Source organism: Dromiciops gliroides, chromosome 3, assembly GCF_019393635.1.
Source record: "Dromiciops gliroides isolate mDroGli1 chromosome 3, mDroGli1.pri, whole genome shotgun sequence".
Taxonomy (NCBI): Eukaryota; Metazoa; Chordata; class Mammalia; order Microbiotheria; family Microbiotheriidae; genus Dromiciops; species Dromiciops gliroides.
The window spans coordinates 514161645-514182789 of NC_057863.1; the positions used below are offsets into that span (position 1 = coordinate 514161645).

The 21145-nt window shown below is 34.6% G+C and overlaps 1 protein-coding gene across 2 annotated transcripts in view; it reads left to right on the forward strand.

Annotated features, from left to right (window-relative positions):
- Window positions 1-20882, forward strand: part of CEP57 (centrosomal protein 57) — a 62504-nt gene extending 41622 nt beyond the window's left edge. The window contains exons 7-11 of one of the 2 annotated variants that reach the window (XM_043996659.1): window positions 3351-3458; window positions 12971-13048; window positions 14976-15100; window positions 17306-17450; window positions 19154-20882. In XM_043996659.1, coding sequence (XP_043852594.1) covers window positions 3351-3458; window positions 12971-13048; window positions 14976-15100; window positions 17306-17450; window positions 19154-19378 — 681 coding nt within the window. In that variant the 3' untranslated portion in view covers window positions 19379-20882. Of the gene's footprint in view, window positions 1-3350; window positions 3459-12970; window positions 13049-14855; window positions 15101-17305; window positions 17451-19153 lie in introns of both variants that reach the window. The other variant, XM_043996658.1, reaches the window with a different exon arrangement.
- The last annotated feature ends 263 nt before the right edge of the window (window positions 20883-21145 follow it).

Sequence of the window (21145 nt, forward strand, 5' to 3'; positions counted from 1 at the left end):
CAGTCTAGTTCTCTTTGGGATTTTTTTGTTGAAAAGGTGGTGGGAACTAGATTGCCTGCCTTTGTTCAGGAAGCCATCTTGGACGAACCCCCATCCCTCCTTTTCCTCTGCAAAACATTCCGGGTATCATTTGCAGAGCTATGTAGGACACTGACATTTGTCATCCTCTGATCTTACACTTTTGTTTCTTTAATTTTTTTCTCAATATCTTTACAAATCCCAGGATTATAAGAGGAAGAAAAAATCTCTAAGGTTCTGATTGTATCTTTCACCAAATCAGTTCACTTTACTAGTTAGGATCAGTTCCAAAATAGCAGTTCCCCAGTGTTTTCCTCTACTTTCCAAGGGATTCAATTATCTATATGTTAAGTATCTGTTAGCTATTCTGATTTTAGCAGAGAGAAAGCTCCAGCAGATGTCCATTTAGTTGAAGTGTTCCCCATCATGGCTACACTTTACATCTGCCAGCTTTATCTTTTTTATCAAAAAATTGTCGCTTATTTCTTCCAGGTAGCCTAGTTATCTGTGTTATGTGGTCACAATGATAGTCCCCCATTTCCCCTTCTTTGATCTTCACCTTGTTTAATGTTCCAATAGGATAATGTGATTTAAAGTGCTGTATAAATATCAAGTGTTCTTATTGTTTGGGCATCCTAGGGTAGTTAGGTTTCAAAGTAGATGGAGTGCTAGAAAGACCTGATTGTAAATCCTGCCTCCAACACTTATTGACTGGATGGCCCCAGGCAAGTAACAGACCTCTGACAGCTTGTTTCCTCATCTGTAAAATTGACATAATAATAATACTTATCTCAGGTATTGTGAGAATCATATAAGATAATACAATAATATATTATATAGAATTGTTATTAATTATATGTATACTTGAATTGGAGGGATTGGAGAACATTCTGAGAACTAAGAACATAATGAGACTCAAGGCAAGAGGGAGAGGTGGAATTGACAGCAGATTATGATCAGATAATGGAATTTCAGATTTCATGCACATGGAAAAACTTAACTCTTCTTCTAATATTAACTTCTTAGCCAGTTATTCACTTCATGCATCCTACTTTCTGTTCTGAAATTCCTTCTTTAAATCAACACGAGTGAATAAAATAACCACCTGTGCCCATAAATCCTTCAGTTTCTGGTCTTGATCTTCATAGTCTTTAATGAGTCTTTACAAGTTCCTTGCAGCAGTATTAACGATTAGTTTCTGCATGATTTAAAAAGTATAGGGGCAGCTAGGTGGCACAGTGGATAGAGCACCAGCCCCAGAGTATCAAGAAGAAGAGGGTGATCAACAATGTCAAAGGCTGCAGGGATGTCAAGAAGGATGAGGACTGAGAAGATGCCACTGGATTTGACAACTAAGAGATCATTAGTCGGGGCAGCTAGGTGGCACAGTGGATAGAGCACAGGCCCTGGAGTGAGGAGTACCTGAGTTCAAATCCGGCCTCAGACACTAGCTGTGTGACCCTGGGCAAGTCAACCCCAATTGCCTCACTTTAAAAAAAAAAGTATAGTAGCCCCAGGTGTTCAAGTTTTATATGAGATTATCTCTCACCATCCAAATGACAACTGGGGAAGATAGCACACTTCATGATTGCTTACCTTAAGTCCACATTTGGCTTCCTCGGTGGCTTTGACTTGCCACCAGAAAGGGTGTCTTTATTCTTCCTTGGGTAAGTAGTGAATGTTCTCAATCTCAGTGTTGTCTGGATCCCTCCTCATCTTTCCCTGAAGAAAGAGACACTGCTTTGTCTTTAGATTGTACTGACACTTATCCTCAGTGGAAAGAACTTTGCATGCATTTGCTCTAGCTGCTTAGAGGCCCTTCTTTAATTTAGATAAACAGACATGTATTAAGTGCCTACTCTCCACAGAACTCTCCTTGGTTTTCTCACTATCATTTTTCCACTTTCCATCCTCTTTGTTGCACAGCCCTTCCTCACTTAAATCTAATTCATTGCCAGTCATAACATCTGTCATGGTCCTCTTCGAGGACAAAGAGGGCAAACAACAAAAATCCTCTTATAATATGCCTGTTTTGGACTTCCCTCTGTCTCTTGAGAATTTTTTTTTCCTTCATTTTCTCCTGAGTCTTTTTATCTGTCCTACTGGGAATCCTCTCTTCCCTTCCCTTCCCATCCTTCCTCCCCCCAATTATTTTATGTTCACCTGTGTATACCCAGCACCTTGCATACATAGTAGTTGGTACTTAGCATGTGGAATAAATACTCAGCAAATGGAGTGAATACTTCATCCTCCCTGATAAACTGGAAAGTATTCTTCTAAACTCTTTATCTTCTCTAACAGGAAGACCAGTTTTCACTTAGTGCACATATACTCATTGATTACCTGTGGCACATTGCCAATACATTTGCCTGTTGGCTGGCAGAATGATTTCATCACTTTTTAAAATTTAGTTTAATTATTTTTTAACTTTGATTTCGTTGCAGTGGAAAATGTCCTTCACTGACAGCAACTTAAGATTGTCTTAAGGGAATTGCCTTGAACAGTGAAAGGTTAAGTGACTTGCCCTTGCAGGATTTGAATTGGGCTTTCCTCATTCCAGTCCTGGTCTCAACATGCTACCTTCTCTTATGCTCCATTCTACAGAAATTGAGATTCTGTTTTTCTGTGACTTACCTTCACCTTAATATGCTTATAGCCCAACTGTACTCATGCTTGTGAACTAAGGAGCCCTAACTTTGATAGGTCATCAACTGCTCTTTTGAACTTCCCTCCCAACCTAATCTAATTGAGTAATAATTTTATCAATGTCTTAATTAATTGAAGATTGTAGTCTCGATACAACCAATGGCCTAAATGATAGGTTATCTTGAGAAAGCCCAGCTGGAAAATTTCTAAATTCACTCACGTCCCCCATTATCCTCTTTCTTGCTGCCTGTTTGAGATACATATAATAAATGGTTTTCATAATTGTATGGAATTTTCAAGAGATGAAGACATTTCTTTTATATTCATTGGAAAGAGAAAATACTCCAAGATATATTTTGAGTTATTGTATTTCAGAACTCAGTTTGATAAAAGGAACTGCAACTAAAACTAACAGAGTTGAAGTATCCATAAGTAAAATAGTAAGAAAAAAAGAGTAGATAATAAAACAATAATACCAATTAGGAATAAGATGCCAAACAGGTATAACTGGAGTATAGGTTTATAATAGTACAATTATGACTTTGATCCATTTTAGTAGATGATTCTGATGATTCTTTTTCATTCCTAGATACTGTCAATGACTTTTCTGGGTTTTGGTTGGCAAGTCACAGATTTGACTTTTCCTGCTTTTCTTTGTAAAATAACTAGTCTTTTATATTTCCCAGTTGCAGACTGGAATAGAAACAAATAGACAGTTGTTTGAGGAAAAGATACCATCGTATTCTACCAGTGTAAGAAGAATGAAGAAAAAGAAAACAAAACAGCCAGACAAGGTAATGTGGGGCCTTATTAATCCTTATTTTTTTAAAAAGTGTTTTTATTCATGTCTCTTTTTTTACATCACCACAATTTCCCTATTGTTCTTCCTCCTCTCAGAGAGCCATTCCATATAACAAATAGCATTTTTTTTTTAAAGATAAAGAAGAAGAAATAAAAGTCAAAAAATATATGCATCAGTGGACCTCCCATCTCTGCAAAGGGATTGGGAATTGGGTGTGTATCTTTTCATCTCTTCCTTTGAGCCATGTTTATTATTCTTGATAATTTTAAAACCTTGCTTGATTTGCTTGGGGGCAGGGGTGCTCTTTTTTTTTGCATTGTCCCAGTCATTGCTTATATTATTCTGGACTCTGCTTAATTAGTGCATCAGTTCAGGTAGATCTTTCCAAGCTTTTCTGTATTCATCACATTTATCATTTCTTTCAGCACAGTAGTTCCATTGATATACCACAATTTGCTTAGTTATTGCCCACTTTATGGTCATCTACTTTTGTTTCCAATTCTTTGCAGTCACAAAAAGTGCTCCTATTAATATTTTTGTATATTTGACGACTTCTTATCAGTGTCCTCCAGGTATAACCCTAGTAATAGAATCATTGGATGAAAAGGTATGGGTATTTAATTACTGTATTTGGATAATTCCAAATTGCTTTTCAAAATGATTCTGCCAATTCACAGTTCTACCAACAATGCAACCCTTCCAACACTGACTATTCCCATCTTTCGTCATCTTTGCTTTTTAGGATATGAGGAGAAGCTTCAGGGTTGTTTTGATTTGCATTTTACTTAATGATTAGTGATTTGGAGCATTTTCTCATGGTGGTTAATAGTTTACACTTCTTTTGAGAACTTTGTTTATATTCTTTGATCACTTATATATTTGATTGTTTCTCTCTATGTGAATTATTTTATATATCTTGGTTACTGAAACTTTATCAAACAAATTTAATTTAGAAATTTTTTTTCCATTCAACTAATTTTTCCCTTATCCTAGGGACATTAATTTTGTTGGTATAAAAGCTTTTTAGTTTCATGTAATAAAAGTTTTTTTTTTTATACAAAATGACTGATATGGTAATGTTTTACATAATTGCACATGTATAACCTATATTTGATTGCTTACCTCCTCAGGGAGGAAGGAGGGAAAAGAGGGATAAAATTTGTAATTCAGAATTTTAAATGAAAATGTTTATTATTTTAAAAAGAAATAAATAGATAAATTCTTGCCTCATACATAGATCTGACAAGTAAAATTTCTAATGCTCCCCTAATTTGCTTACAATGTCACCCTTTGTGTTTAAAATTAAATGGATAAGGGGCAGCTAGGTGGTGCAATGGATAGAGCACTGGCCCTGGAGTCAGGAGTACCTGAGTTCAAATCTGGCCTCAGACACTTAACACTTACCAGCTGTGTGACCCTGGGCAAGTCACTTAACCCCAATTGCCTCACTTAAAAAATAAATAAATAAAATAAAATGGATAATTTTTGTTACATTAAATTAAAAAGGGGTTGAATAAACAAAACAAATGCAGCCAAGATTAGAGGGAAAGCAGGAAACTGGGGCGGGGGGAGGGGGGAAAGCAAATTTCTATGATAAAGATAAGCTTATCTTGGTATACAGTGTGAAAGGTTGGTCTATACTTAGTGTCTGCCAAGCTGCTCTCTAAATTTCCCAGAAATTTTTTTCAGATAGTGGGATCTTGTCCCAAAAGATTGAATGCTTGAGTTTATCAGAGGCTAGATTACAATACTCATTTACTACTGTGTATAGTGTACAAATAATTCATATGGACTATTTGTGCCCAAGCTTTGCCAGAGCCTTCCAAGCTCATACTGGTCTGATCAGTCACAGCTGGACACATTTTACTGTGGCCCCAACATGGTGGTGTCATTTCAGTCCTCTTCAGGAATAAAGGACAACCACCATTGTATACTTGAAGATCCTCTAAATATACCATTATACCATTATATCATGTGCAAAGAGTGATGGTTTTGTTTCTTCATTGCCTATTCTAATTCAAATTTTTTCTTCTCTTATTGCTATAACTAGCATTTCTACTACAGTATTGAATAATGGGGATCTTTGCTTCACCCCTGATCTTTTTGAGAAGGCTTCTAGCTTGCTGATGGATTTAGATAGATGCTATTTATCATTTTAAGGAAAGCTCCATTTATGTTTTCAAGTCTTTAATATGAATGAGTATTGTTTTTTGTAAAAAAAAATTTCTACATCTATTGAGAGATTTATATGATTTTAGTTGTTTTTGTTATTGGTACAGTCAATTATGCTGATAATTTTCCTAATATTGAACTGTATTTGCATCTTAAAAGGAATTTGGTAGAATTCCTTCTTTGTTTATTTTTTCAAATAGATTATTTAGTATTGGAATTAAATGTTTGGTAGAATTCACTTGTGAATTGATCTAGTCCTGGGAACTTTTTCGTAGAGGAGCTTATTTATTACTTGTCCAATTTCTTTTTTTTTTTTTTTTTTGCAGGGCAATGGGGGTTAAGTGACTTGCCCAGAGTCACACAGCTAGTAAGTGTCAAATGTCTGAGGCTGGATTTGAACTCAGGAACTCCTGAATCCAGGGCCGGTGCTTTATCCACTGCACCACCTAGCTGCCCCCAATTTCTCTTTTTTAAATATTTTTTTTAAAAGCTATGCATACCCTTTGACCCAGTGGTACCACTATTAGGTCTTTCCCAAAGAGATCATTAAAAAGGGAAAAGGACCCACATGTACAAAAATATTTATAGCTACTCTTTTTGTGGTGGCAAGGAATTGGAAATTGAAGGGATGCCCGTCAATCAGGGAATGGCTGAACAAGCTGTGATATATGAATGTAATGGAATACTGTTGTGCTGTAAGAAACAATGTGCAGGAAGATTTCAGAGAAACCTTCAAGGACTTACATGAAGTGATGCTGAGTGAGATGAGCAGAACCAGGAGAACATTGTACACAGTATCAACAACATTGTGTGTTGATCAACTGTGATAGACTTGACTCTTCTCGGCAATACAGTGGTCCAAGATAGTTCCAAAGGACTCATAATGGAAAATGCTCTCCAGATCCAGAAAAAAAGACTGTCGAATCTAGATGCAGATTGAACAATACTATTTCTATTTTTTTTTCTTTTTTGAGGTTTTTCCTTTTTGTTCTGATTCTTCTTTCACAGCATGACTAATGCAGAAATATGTTTAATGTGATTGTACATATATAACTTATATTAGATTTCTTGCTGTCTTGGGGAAGGGGTAGGGGGTAGGGAGGGGAGGAAGGGAGAAAAATTTGAAACTAGAAATCTTATAAAAACAAATGTTGAAAACTATCTCTACATGTAACTAGAAAATAATAAAATACTTTTATGAAAAAAAAACACAAGAGTTAAGAATAAAAAAGGTACACACAAATGAACCAACAATCATAAAGTACTAAGCAAGGATAAACTTCTTAAATTCTAATATGCAGAGGTGATACATCGCCATCAAGGTTCATAGAGTCAAATTGTTCAAGGCCTTAGAGTAGCTCTGTTACGTATTTTGATGATTTTTAAAACAGAGAGGGAAGAAGAATACACTAGGAAGAAAGGAAAGGATGGTTTCGGGAAATTGTCTCATACTCAGGGTGGGAAAGTAGACATCTATATAAACGGGAGGGAGTAATACAGATTGGGTGAACAACTCACACAGAGTTGGGAACACAAATTCATTTTGCTCAATGGGGAAATAGGGGAATTAGAAAGATTAAGAGATTAAGGGAGAGATTAGTTTAAGGAAAATAAACTATTAATTATATACAAATGTAAAAACTATTTGTGAGGTGGCAAAGAATGATAATTTGAAGCAATATCGACAGACTGAGTGTTGGTTTAAGTTATGGTATACAAATGTGATGGATCATTATTGTACTGGAAGAAATAATGTAGGAAAGTGTTTCAGAGAGAACAGATGCAGAAACAGCACCAGGAAATGGTTTATTCAGTGACAATAATATGGAAATGGCAAACAACTTTCAAAGAATTAAGAACTCTTCTCAGTGTAATGAACAACCATGATTCTAGAGAGCTGTTGATGAAACTGCTTGATAGAGAAACAAAAGAATCAGTGTGTAGAATATAGACAAAAAAATTTTTGGACATGACCAGTGTGGAAATTTGTTTTGATTGACTATACATGTTTGTAATGCTTTTCCTTTGTTCTCCATTAGGATTTAGGGCTAGGGTGAAGGAGAATGAGAAAAAGGGTTTTTGCTGATGAATTACAGTATAATTTTTTTAATTTAAAAAGAAAGGTATATAATCTTTTCTGATTTCTTCAATAGTATGATCTTGAAAATTAAGGTCACAAATATCCAATTTAGAATATATGTGCAATATGATGTAAAGTGTTACTCTAAGCTGAAGTTTTTATATTTTCTGGTTTTTATTATTTTTGTTTTTATTTTATGAAATTCTCTACATCCTTTTATTAGTTTTATTGGTTCTTGTATTAAAACTGTAAGTTAACTTTGATAACTATCATTTTCCTTTTTAGTATATTTGCACAGCACAGCCATGGCACTAAAATATACTTTCACCTGTGTAAGTTGTTTGTTTTATATTTAATGGATCATTTTTAAATTGAATTGGGCAGTTAAGTGGTGCAATGGAAAAAGTGCTGAGCATGAAATCAGGCAGACCCATCTCCCTGAGTTCAAATCCAGCCTTAGACACTTACTAGCTTTGCGATCCTGGGCAAGTCACTTAACCCTGCTTGCCTCAGGGTTCCTCATCTGTAAAATGAACTGGAGAAGGAAATGGTATGTCTGCCAAGAAAACCCCAAATAGGGTCATGAAGATTTGGACACAACTTAAAGGACTGATGAACAACTTTGAATTAAATCTGTATAAATATTTGGTATTCTTTGGTAGATTTATGTCTAGATATTTTATGCTCTTTTTTGTTTTTGTTTTTGTTTTTTTGTTTGTTTGTTTTGCGGGGCAACGGGGGTTAAGTGACTTGCTCAGGGTCACAAAGCTAGTAAGTGTCAAATGTCCTAGGCCGGATTTGAACTCAGGTACTCCTGAATCCAGGGCCGGTGCTTTATCCACTGTGCTATCTAGCCGCCCCTATTTTATGCATTTAAAAAATTATTTGCAATGGAATTTTCCCTTGTATTATTGTCTTTTGGATTTTGTCATTATTATATAGAAATGTTATTGGTTTTCGAGGGTTTGTTTTGTAGTCTGCAACTTTAGTGATGCTATTAATTGTCTCAACTTAGTCTTTGCTGATTCTCTAAGATTTTCTAAGTAAACTTAAGTGTATGGAACCTTTTAAAAAGACAGGTGACTAAGTTACAGAGCAAATATCACTACTTTTTTTTTTCCTTAAAAAAAAATTGGGGGCAGCTAGGTGGCGCAGTAGATAAAGCACCAGCCCTGGATTCAGGAGGACCTGAGTTCAAATCTGGTCTCAGACACTTGACACTTACTAGCTGTGTGACTTTGGGCAAGTCACCCCCATTGCCCTGCAAAACAAACAAAGAAAGTAGGTTTAATTGATAACTTTTATTCCCATGTCACATTCATTTTAAAATATATACCTTTTGTAACAAAAAGAAAATAAGAAAAAAGCGGTGTGAAAACCAACATGCTAAAAAAATGCAATATTTTATACCCACAGTCTCCCTTTTCCTTGTTTGGTTGGGTTTTTTGTTGTTGTTGTTTGTTTGTTTTTGAAAGGAGGTAGGGTGTGGATTTTTTGTTTCATTTTAAACTAAACATCTGATTTCATCAGCTACTGCAGATAGGTGTCCTTCTCTGAAGCTTATAATCTTAGATTGTTGCCTTGGGTACTGCTGTTCATCAGTCACTTGTCCAGGGTCACATAGCCTAGAGGGATATCTGAATTGGGACTTGAACAAAGGTTTTCTTGAGTCTAAGACCATTACACTTTGCAGCTTCTCTTAAAATGTTGTTTTTAAAATATCAAAATATGGATTATTAATTATAGTTGTCTATATAACTATCATCTAGATTTTTTAGTTTTTTTAATTCCATTCACTCCTTTACTTTCATTTTCTCAGCAGCTTTTTACTCATTAGCGTTACATTAATTTGTATTTATATTACTTTGGAAATCTTAAAGAGTTGTGTGTGTGTCTGTTTGTCTATTTTGCCCCTTCAAGAGTAGGTAGATACCAGTCTTCTCTTTCTGTGTAGTTTTCTAGTTAGGATGCAGTATTTGTTGACTGATTGTTCATTAAAATGTTAGACTGCCATGTGAATAAAGAGCTGAAGCAAGTTGTCCAATAGGAATAAACTCAGGTTTTAGGTGAATTGTATGGATTAAAAACCAGAATCCTACAATATACTGTTTACAAGAAACACATTTGAAGCAGAGAGATACACACAGAATAAAGGTAAAAGGTTGGAGCAGAATTTATTATGCTTCAGCTGAAGTCAAAAAAGCAGGGGTAGCAATCCTTATCTCAGACAAAAGCAAAGGCAAAAATAGATCTAATTAAAAGAGATAAGGAAGGAAACTACATCTTGCTAAAAGGTACTATAGATTATTAAGTATAATATCAATACTAAACATGTATGCACCAAGCAGTTTAGCATCTAAATTCTTAGAGGAGTTGAATGAGTTACAAGAAGAAATAGACAGCAAAACTATACTAGTGGGAAATCTGAATCTCCCCCTCTCAGAATTAGATAAATCTAGCCAAAAAATAAATAAGAAAGAAGTTAAAGAGGTGAATAGAATGTCAGAAAAGTTAGATATGATAGATGTCTGGAGAAAACTGAATGGGGTTAGAAAGGAATATACCTTTTTCTCAGCAGTACATGGCACAAATTCAAAAATTGACCATGTATTAGGGCACAAAAACCTCGTAGTCAAATGTAGAAAGGCAGAAATAGTAAATGCATCCTTCTCAGATCATGATGCAATAAAAATTACATGTAATAAATAGAGCCATGAAAAGGTAGACTGAAAATTAATTGGAAACTAAATAATTTCATTCTAAAGAATGAGTGGGTCTAGCAACAAACCATAGAAACAATCAATAACTTCATCGAAGACAATGACAGTAATGAGACAACATACAAAATCCATGGAATTCAGCCAAAGCAGTGCTTAGGGAAAATTTTATATCTCTAATAAATGAAAAATAAATCAAAAAATCCATCAATAAAAAAGAGAAAGAGGAGATCAATGAATTGAGCATTCAACTTAAAAAGCTAGGAAAAGAACAAATTAAAAATCCCCCAATTAAATACAAAATTAGAAATCCTGAAAATTAAAGGAAAAACTAATAAAATTGAAAGCAAGAAAACTATAGAATTAATCAATAAAACAAAGAGCTGGTTTTATGAAAAAACAATAAAATAGATAAACCATTAAGATTTAAAAAAAGAAAGAAGAAAACCAAATTACCAGTGTCAAAAATAAAAGGGGTTATTTCACCACCAATGAAGTAGAAATTAAAGCAATAATTAAGAACTATTTTGCCCAACTGTATGCCAATAAATTTGACAATCTAAATGAAATGGATAAATATTTACAAAAATACAAACTGCCCAGGTTAACTGAAGAGGAAATAAAATCCTTAAATAAGCCCATATCAGAAAAAGAAATTGAACAAGCCATTAATGAACTGCCTAAGAAAAAATCTCCAGGGCCAGATGGATTTACAAATGAATTCTACCAAACATTTAAAGAACAATTAATTCCAATATTATTCAAATTATTTGGAAAAATGGGTGAAGGAGTTTTACCAAATTCCTTTTATGACACAAATATGGTGCTGATACCAAAACCAGGCAGAGCCAAAACAGAGAAAGAAAATTATAGACCAATTTCTCTAATGAATATTGATGCAAAAACCTTAAATAAGATATTAGCAAGGAGATTACAGCAAGTGATCACCAGGATAATACACTATGACCAGGTGGGATTTATACCAGGAATGCAGGGCTGGTTCAACATTAGGAAAACTATTAACATAATCAACCACATCAATAAGAAAACTAACTAAAATCATATGATTATTTCAGTAGATGCAGAGAACGTTTTTGACAAAATACAGCACCCATTCCTAATAAAAACACTAGAGAACTTAGGAATAGGTGTTTTCCTTAAAATAATAAGCAGTATTTACCTAAAACCATCAGCAAGCATTATATGTAATGGAGATAAGTTAGAGGCCTTCCCAGTAGCATCAGGGGTGAAACAGGGATGTCCAATATCACCTCTATTATTTAATATTGTACTAGAAATGTTAGCTTTAGCAATCAGGGAAGAAAAAGGAATTAAAGGAATTGGAATAGGCAAGGAAGAAACAAAACTATCACTCTTTGCAGATGATATGATGGTATACTTAGAAAATCCTAGAGAATCAACTCAAAAATTACTTGAAACAATTAACAACTTTAGCAGAGTAGCAGAATATAAAATAAATCCACATAAATCATCAGCATTTCTATATATGACCAACAAAGTCCAGCAGCAAGAGACAGAAAGAGAAATTCCATTTAAAGTAACACTAGACAGGGGGCAGCTAAGTGGCACAGTGGATAAAGCACTGGCCCTGGATTCAGGAGGACCAGAGTTCAAATCCAGCCTCAAACACTTGACCCTTACTAGCTGTGTGACCCTGGGCAAGTCACCTAACCCTCATTGCCCCTCAAAAAACAAACAAACAAAATAAAATAAAGCAATGGTAGACCATGTAAAATACTTGTGAACTCTATGAACACAATTACAAAACACTTTTCACACAAATCAAATCAGATCTAAATAATTGGAAAAATATCAATTGCTCATGGATAGGCCAAGCTAATATAATAAAAATGACAATTCTACCTAAATTAATTTATTTATTCAGTGCCATACCAATCAGACTACCTAAAAATTATTTTATAGAGCTAGAAAAAATAACAAACTTCATTTGGAAAAACAAAAAGTCAAGAATATCAAGGGAGATAATGAAAAAAAATGCACAGGAAGGTGGTTTAGCTGTACCAAATCTGAAGCTTTACTATAAAGCGGTAGTCATCAAAACAATCTGGTACTGGCTAAGAAATAGAGTAGTGGATCAATGGAATAGGTTAGGCGAAGGAGACACAGTAGTAAATGATTTTAGTAATGTATTGTTTGATCACCCCAAAGACTACAGCTTCTGGAATAGGAACTGCTGGGAAAACTGCAAGATAGTATGGCAGAAACTAGGCATAGACCAACATCTTACACCTTATACTAAAATAAGGTCAAATTGGGTACATGATTTAGACATAAAAGGTGATACCATAGGTAAATTAGAAGAGGAAGGAATAGTTTACCTCTCAGATCTTTGGAAAGGAGAACAGTTTATGACCAAACAAGAGATAGAGAATATTATGAAATGCAAAATGGATGATTTTAGGTGAATCGTATATAATTTAGACAACTCTAAATTCTTGATGAATGGATAATTGATTCATTGCCCTTTTTCTTTTTTTTTTTTTTTAAACCTAGAAATCTCCTAGGAACCATTTTCATGTACAGCCACATTACAGATTGTGCTTGGGTGACATGCCGTTTGTAGCTGGAAAGGTGAGTTGGATAAAAGGGAATTTATGTTCTCTTGCTGAAATCCTAGTACTTTTTTGAAGCTAAGATCCTTTCATTGGAACTTATAATTTACCTGGTCTGTCAGAGTACAGGTGGAGTTTTTTGCTTCTGCTTCTGAGGATTATCTAAGTGGTTTGCTAATATCCTGAAAACAGAAAATAGGCAAAGGGGGGTGGAAAGGGAGTCTAGGACACAAAGCAGGAAGCCCTTAGGGAGCAGTAATCTAGGCAATGCTGTAGAACAAGGGAGGGAAATTACTAAGAGAAGGGGAGACAGGACCTGAAAATGAGGAGCAGCCCACTAGATTTGGAAGTAGGACTTTGGGTGAGTTTCTGGCACTGCAACTTGCTTCTTTTGTGATATTTGGCAGATAATCTTTGTGGGCTTCACTTTCCTTATCTCTGAAATGAAGGGGTTGGACTAGATTAGGGCTTCTTAAACTTTTTCCACTCATGACCCCTTTTTGCCTGATAAATTTTTATACAAATCAAACACGCACTGCCAATTTTTATTTATTTATTTTTGCAACTCCCCACATTCAGTTATGTAACTCCATATGGGGTTGTGACCCACGGTTTTTAAGAAGCTTTGAACTAGATCAAGGTTCTTAACCTTTGATCTATGAACTTGGTTATTTCCAGACCATTTTTTTAGATTGACTATATCTGTCTTTCCTATTTTATCTTCTCTTCTAATTCTGTTGTTTTGCTCTAATCAGCCTAACTAACTTGAGCTCTTTCAGCAGTTCTTGTGTTGTGTTCTTGTGGTTTTTCTTTGTCCTTTTGTGAAACATTTTTTGATAACTGTTTCAATATAATTGGTTTCCTTTGCAGTTCTGGCTATTTTTATTTTGTGCATTTACAAACATTACTTTGAAAAAGAGTCCACAGGTTTTGTCATACTGCAAAAGGAAATGCAAAAAAATTTTAAGAACTTCTGATCTAGAATTAGTATGATGTAATAGATAGGAAACTAGACTTGGAGGCAGGAAGACTATTCAAAATCCTGTCTCAGTTACTTAGCAGCTATGTGACCCTAGGCAAATCACTTAGCTTCTCTGGGCCTCAGTTTTCTTATCTGTAAAATATAGGAGTCTTATTAGATGGTCTCTCAGGTTTCTTCCTGCTCTAAATAGCTGATCCTATTTATATATATTCATATCTTCTGCTTCTAATATCTTCCTGTTTACTAGGGAGTCCATGTTCTTTGAGACCATAGGGTACTTCTGTAGATAGTCACCTGCCTCTCTGAAACATAGAATCTTGCATTTGTTACTATTTTTTGGTAATATGTCACCATCCAGTGAAAGTTCATAGAGGAAAGGAGCTGTGTTGAAGAGGCACATCCATCATTGCATTATTATAGGTAATATTTATTAAACCCTTTAAGGTATGCCAAGTGTTTTTATGTACAATCTCATTTGATTCTCACAACTCCTTGAGGTAGGGGCTGCTGTTATTTTCATTTTACTATTAAATGAATAAACTGAGGCTGAATGGTGAAATTAATTGTCTAGGGTCATATAGATAATGTCTAAGGTGCTTTTATTTACTCTTCCTCCATATTTCTTATCACTCCAGCTAGCTGCTCGTTTTTTTATTTGATCATCACAGTGATCCTATAATGTAGGCAGAGTAGATAGTTTTATCTTCATTCATGTGATCTTGATCAAGTTTAGTGTTTTAAGGGGGGGAGGGTCAGTCTAATATATAAAAAAAGGATTATTTTGTATCTTTTAAAATTTATAATATACATAAAAAATAATTTTTTTTCTGTTTTCTTCCCTAAGTCCACTACCCCTAGCCATGCAGTGGTAGCCAATGTACAACATGTGTTACATTTAATGAAGCAACATAATAAGGCCTTATGCAATAACCGTGTGATCAACAATGTTCCCTTGGCAAAGCAGGGATCTCCTCGAAATGGTAAAGGCAGGAAGTTATCAGCATCATCCTCTTCTTCCTCCTCCACCTATCATGAAGAGCTATTTGAAGTCTTACAGACATTACAGGATGAATTTGGACAGATGAGTTTGTAAGTTTTTATTTTGATATATTTTGTTTTTACATTCTAAATATAAGATGTTCCAATGGTCTTAGTGCATTTTTAAGGTTTTAATGCTTTTTGGAACACCCTGTGTGTCCCCTCCTCATTTCTTTATCCACTAAGACATCCCCCATAACAGAGAATTAAAAAGAACAGCGGTGTTTGGGGGAACAGTTCTGCGAAAAAACAAGTCAGCCTGGTCTTGACTATATTTGCTGGGTTTTGTGCTTGTGATACTCTAACTCTGAAAAGAAAGGACAGTGGTACAGGGTTCAAAGTTCATTCTCATTTCATAAAATTCATTTTCATCTCCTGTTATCATCCTTTACATTTATAATATTGTAGTCTAGTATATTACTTTCCTAGTTCTGATTATATCATTTTATATCAGTTCATATGGATTTCCTTCCTTTTTTGTATATTGTCATTTCTTACAATTCAAGAATCTAATACTTTCATGTACCGCAATTTTTTTAGTCATTCACTACTTTTGCATATATTTTGTTTCCTTTTTTTTTCTGCTGTGGGAGGTGATAATATACATATTTTTATGTAAATGGAATCTTTCTTTTTAATTATTATCCTGGGGAGGGTTAAATGCTTACAAGCATTTAATCTGAGTCAAAGGTTGTATGAGCATTTTAGTCAGTTTTGGCAGAATTCCAAATTGCTTTCCTGAATGGTTGGATTAATTAATTGCTCCAGTAATAGTGTATTAGTCTGCCTTCATCTTGCTACAACTCTGCCAACACTATTTTCATCTTGTCATTGTTGCAAATTTTCTAGGGAAATAAAATCTCTCAGGGTTCTTTCTCAATGTTGTATACTTTTCTTATTGTTAATAGGTTGCAGTTCTTATGTTGAGAATTTTCTTCGTATCCTTTGACTATTTATTCTTTGCTCGTTGGCTTTTTTTTTTTTTTTTTTTGGTGGGGCAGTGAGGGTTAAGTGACTTGCCCAGGGTCACACAGCTAGTGAGTGTCAAGTGTCTGAGGCCGGATTTGAACTCAGGTCCTCCTGAATCCAGGGCCGGTGCTCTATCCACTACAGTACCTAGCTGCCCCCCAGCTCATTGGCTTTTAATACACATTTGTGTCATTTCCCTCTATATCTTGGATATTAGGTGGCACAGTAGAGGACTGGGCCTAGAGTCAGGAAGACATGAATTCAAATTTGCTGTGTGACCCTAGGCAGGTCACAAGTCACTTAACCTCTATCTTCCTCAGTTTCCTCGGCTGTAAAATGAGGACGATAATAGCACTTACCTTCCCAGGCTGTTAGGAGGATCAGATTAAATACTATTTACATAGTGCTCAGCACAGTTCCTGCTACATAGTAGTGATTTATAAATATTTATTCCCTACTCTTATCAGGTATATGATGCAAATTTTTTTCCTCATCCCACAACTTCTTTTCTTATCCTAGGTGCACTGATCATCTATTTTGTCTTTTCTCATTTGTCTTTTGTTTGGTTAAGGCCTTTTCCTCATCAATATAGTGGTTAAAAGTACTTGACCTAATTCTTGTACTTCTGTATGGTGTCAATTAACAAGCATTTATGAAGCACCTACTCTGAGGCAGTCACTGTGCTTGACAGTCTAGATACAAACTTTAAAAAATGAAACATCCCCTATTCTCAAGGACCTTACATTGGGACAGAGGATGGTATGACCTTTACTATTCAAGTCATACATCCATTTTGAGTTTATTTTGGTACATTGTATAAGATATTTGTCTAAATTTCATTTCTGCTTTGCTGTTTTTAGTTTTCTCAACAATTCTCGTTCAGATGGGAAGTTTTTCCCCAAATAATTAATGTTCTCAGATTTATTAAATGTTAAATTTATATTGCTTTAAATTCCCAAAGTTAATGGTTTTGTTTAGAAAACATATTTCATTAGATACAATTAGAATGTATATACTTAAAGTTCTACTTTTATAAGTAAAGAATGATCCAACTTCTTTTTACAGGTTTAAAAAACCCTCCCTTTTTCTTTTTAAAAAATGTTATATCATTCATTTAAATACCAAAGTCTATGTTTAAATTTTATTTTGGTAGTCTGACAGTTGGTGCAACAGGGTGCTAGTAAATAAATGACTATAAGAGGAAATAACATATTTAAGTGATTATTTTATACAAAACCAGGAACAATAAAGAGAATGTAATCAACCCTTATTTTTCTTCATTTAAAGTGATCACCAACAGCTAGCCAAACTTATCCAGGAAACACCAACTAATGAACTGAAAGAGGACCTTGAACGAGAACTTGAGGAATTAGTGGAAAGGATGGAAGCTAAGGCTAATCAGATAACTAAAGTTCGAAAACATCAGACCCGGGTAAATCATTTTACCTGCATTCAACTTTCTTTAAAAATGTCTGGTTTTAGTACATTATTCAGGTGGAACTAAAAATCTTTTTGTAAATTGTGATCAACAGGATGTCTTCCTTTACCAAAACCCTCATTTATTAAATATCTGCTGTGCTTCAGTGAGTAAAACATATTTGTAAATATTACTTTGTGAGTCTTCTGAAAGAGAGAGAAGAGAGTGTGTGTGTGTGTATGTGTGTGTGTGTGTTCTCTCTAGTGTACTGAGGGTAGCACAGAACACATTGAGTACTCTTTAAGGAGCTAACAAGTTCCTGGAGATAAGATTTCATCTTAGATACAACCCTAAAATGTAAACACTTCATCTAAATGGTCACACTAATTACCTTTCTTCTAAGTTGAGTGCTGTTTCTAAAGGGTTAAACGAATCATCCTACTAAATAATCTTTAGCTAAGGTTTAGCATTTAGGAATTATGTTATCAAGACAGCTGCCTGTCCTCTGGCTCTGTGTCTTCTTGGCAGGTCTTGGAGTGGATTAGCAGTACTATAATTGCATGACTTTATTCCTGCATTAATTTCTTTCCCACCTTCCTTTACCCTCCCCCCCACCAGTGCTAATTTCTACCTGCTTTGAAGCAGGGTTATTTAGTGCATATTTCTAAATTTTAATGCATGATGATATTTTAAAACAGCTTTTCCTTTGAACATTTAGAATACTAGATTTTGAGAAAAAACAAATGGAAATCTTAGGATTGTAGGTATGACCTTCAAGCCTCCCTTTATGTACCTTCAAAATAAATAGCAGCATGGTCATGAGTCAAAAGTTTGGTCTTCAAGGCATTTACACCTGCTCAACCCCTCCTGTCTCTGTAGTTACAGCCATGGCTAATGTTCACTCATTCATTCATTCAGGAGATTTTAAGTGTCATATCTTAATCTTGGCAATTGAAATATTCCTTACATAAGGGGAAAATTGGTATATCAAATAAAGAGCCTTAATGTTTGAATATGGGCTTCATTTCTTCCAGTATCCTTTGAATTGATGATAATTAGAGAAGCATGCCCCTTGGTCATCAGTTGGAGAGATACCATGAGAATGCAGGTCACTATTTTCAGCTTCCAGGAATATAATATGAAGGGTTGGGGGAGATTTCATCCTTTGAACCCTCCCTGTTAACTACTTGTAGTATGTAAAATTAAGTAGACCCTCTCCCATTTTGGCTTTATTATATTACTGTTATATGGTGCATTGATGGAGAATATGAAGCCTAAAGCAGAAGCTATCACACACTTCATGGTTTTAAATCCTTGAGCTTTGAAGGGCCTCTGCTCTCAATAGTCTTGTTTTTTAGATCAGAGTTCAGTAGGTTTTGAAATTACATGTTTATATAAGGACAATAAAGGTGAGCTAGGTATGAAAAGTGAACATATTCTAAGTTATGAATTAGTATACTTGATTTTATTCTTCTAAAAAGAACATAAATATGCCAGAAGCATCCTTGAAATAGCATTCTTCCACATTTTCTTGTAATCCTAGGAAAAACTAATAAGGATGGAACAAATACTTTGGAAAATCCTCTTCATAGTAATACTAAAATGTGTTACTAGTGACACGATTGTTTTGGGGTAGGTGGCTCTTTTTAGTAAAGGACAAAAGGTAAAGTGGAAAATGCTAACACTCATCTTCATTTTTTCTTTTGGCTGCTTTGTAGCTGGAGAGACAGATGAAGGAACTAAAGGGTAGCAAAAAGTGTTTGGAAGATCAAGAAGGCAACAGCAAGCTTTATTCTGGAGTCGTTGGGAGCTCCCCTAAGAAGGACTCTAGTTCTGTGAAACGGAAACCTGGAGAGAAAAGCCGTCGAAACCTTCAGTTGTTGAAGGACATGCAAACCATACAGACTTCAATTCAAAAAGATAACCTAGGTTGGGAATATTGATTGTTGTACTAGGTTGAATGTTTTATTCATATAATTTATATTTTGTCACTTGTTGACAGCTCACATATTAAAAAATAGAATATTCTTATACTTTTTGAGGGACTAATAGCTGTGTTGAGGACCACAAAACTTAACAGCTCTAGTAAAGGCTGATCAATTTTACTGGAAAACATAAGCCACATTTTACTGAATTCCCTTTGGCAAATCTTCCTGTACTTGTGCAATGCACTTTGCAAACAAACTTCCAGGTTTTATTTGTGGATGTTTTTTAAAATAGTGTCTATTATACCTGAATTAAAATTAAGTTTAAATTATCTAAAACACAAGGCTAAAACCCTGTATGTTGAGAGTTATCAGCACTGTCTGTCTGCTTGAAAAGTCTCATAAATCTCACCCCAAGGGATTTTCTCTGCCTCCATCCCCCAAAAAGTGCTTTATTTTTCACTACTGATGGAGGCTTTCTGAATTTTAAGTCTTTTGAATATTTTCTTCTGCCAATTCATATTGTAAAGTAGAACTTTGTCCATTAATGATTAAAATAATTTTTCTCCCCTCTCCCACTGATGTGTTATCTCAGTAGCTAATTAGTTTTTTTAAAGCAAAAACTCAGTTTTTTAAAACCAAAACAATTTGAGTTTCTAGTCAGTTTTAAGTGAAATTAGTGTTGCTTTTCAATTCATCATAAAACAAAATTATTATTCCTCTAATTTTCATTCCAGAAAACCCAAATAATAATTTAAGGTAGTTGCCTATAAATAGAACATGAGGTTAGCACAATAAGAAAATTACCTGAGTGTTTTTCAGTGTGTGAACAAATGTTGATGTGAAAATAGATAATGAGATTTAGAAATAAAGTAAAAAACCAACAGGGGTGGGGGAGGTGGGAGAGGTGGGGGCAGGGTATTAAAAAAGCATGTACATTTGCTGTTTTTAAATATTTCTTCTTCATAATCATGCCATTCAATCCTGGCAGTGTGTTTTTTATCTTGAAATAGTTACTGAACACCTTGGATATTCACCTTTATTAGTGTTCTGTACATAAACAAAATAAACTGTACACAGCAACTGTTATTTATTATGCTAATGATGTAAAAAAATTCTTCCTATTTTGGAATATACAAAAACATGTTAATTTTCTATAAATGTGCCATTAAAGTCAATAAAGCCAGCTTTGTTTTAAGGAAATGCTGAAATTTTCCTTAAAGCCTTCAGTAGCAGGCTTATATTATAGATTTCGTTTTTTGTTTGTGTTTAGTTAACAAGAAAGAAAACATAAAATTTTAGTTACGATTAGCAGGAGTAACATAGTTACTCTCATACATTTCCTTTGGTATTCTCATAATAAAACATTGAAAATGGGATTACCTAAGCATTAATAAGGTTATGAGAAGTACTAAATCTAGGTATGCATCTTAGCAGTTTTTGAGAACCTATTAGTTAAAATTCTGAATTGCTAAGCACACCGTTCAGGGAAACTTATCATTCATCTATTTCATATTTGTTCTAACAGAGTTTACTCCAGTTAATCATGGTTTTAATATTTGGTGATGGCAGCCACTCCCAGGGCTCTCATAGGTTAATACCCTCATATCAATGTTCCATCATTGTTTTGTTAAAAATTAATACTTTTCTAGAAGTCAGATTCATATGCTGTAAGATCCAGTGAGGAAACAACTGAAGGCATGGACTCTTGTGAATTAGTAAATGAAAAATAATGTAGTAGAGAAAATGTTGGAATAAGGGCCTTGTATTCAAATTCCCCCTCTG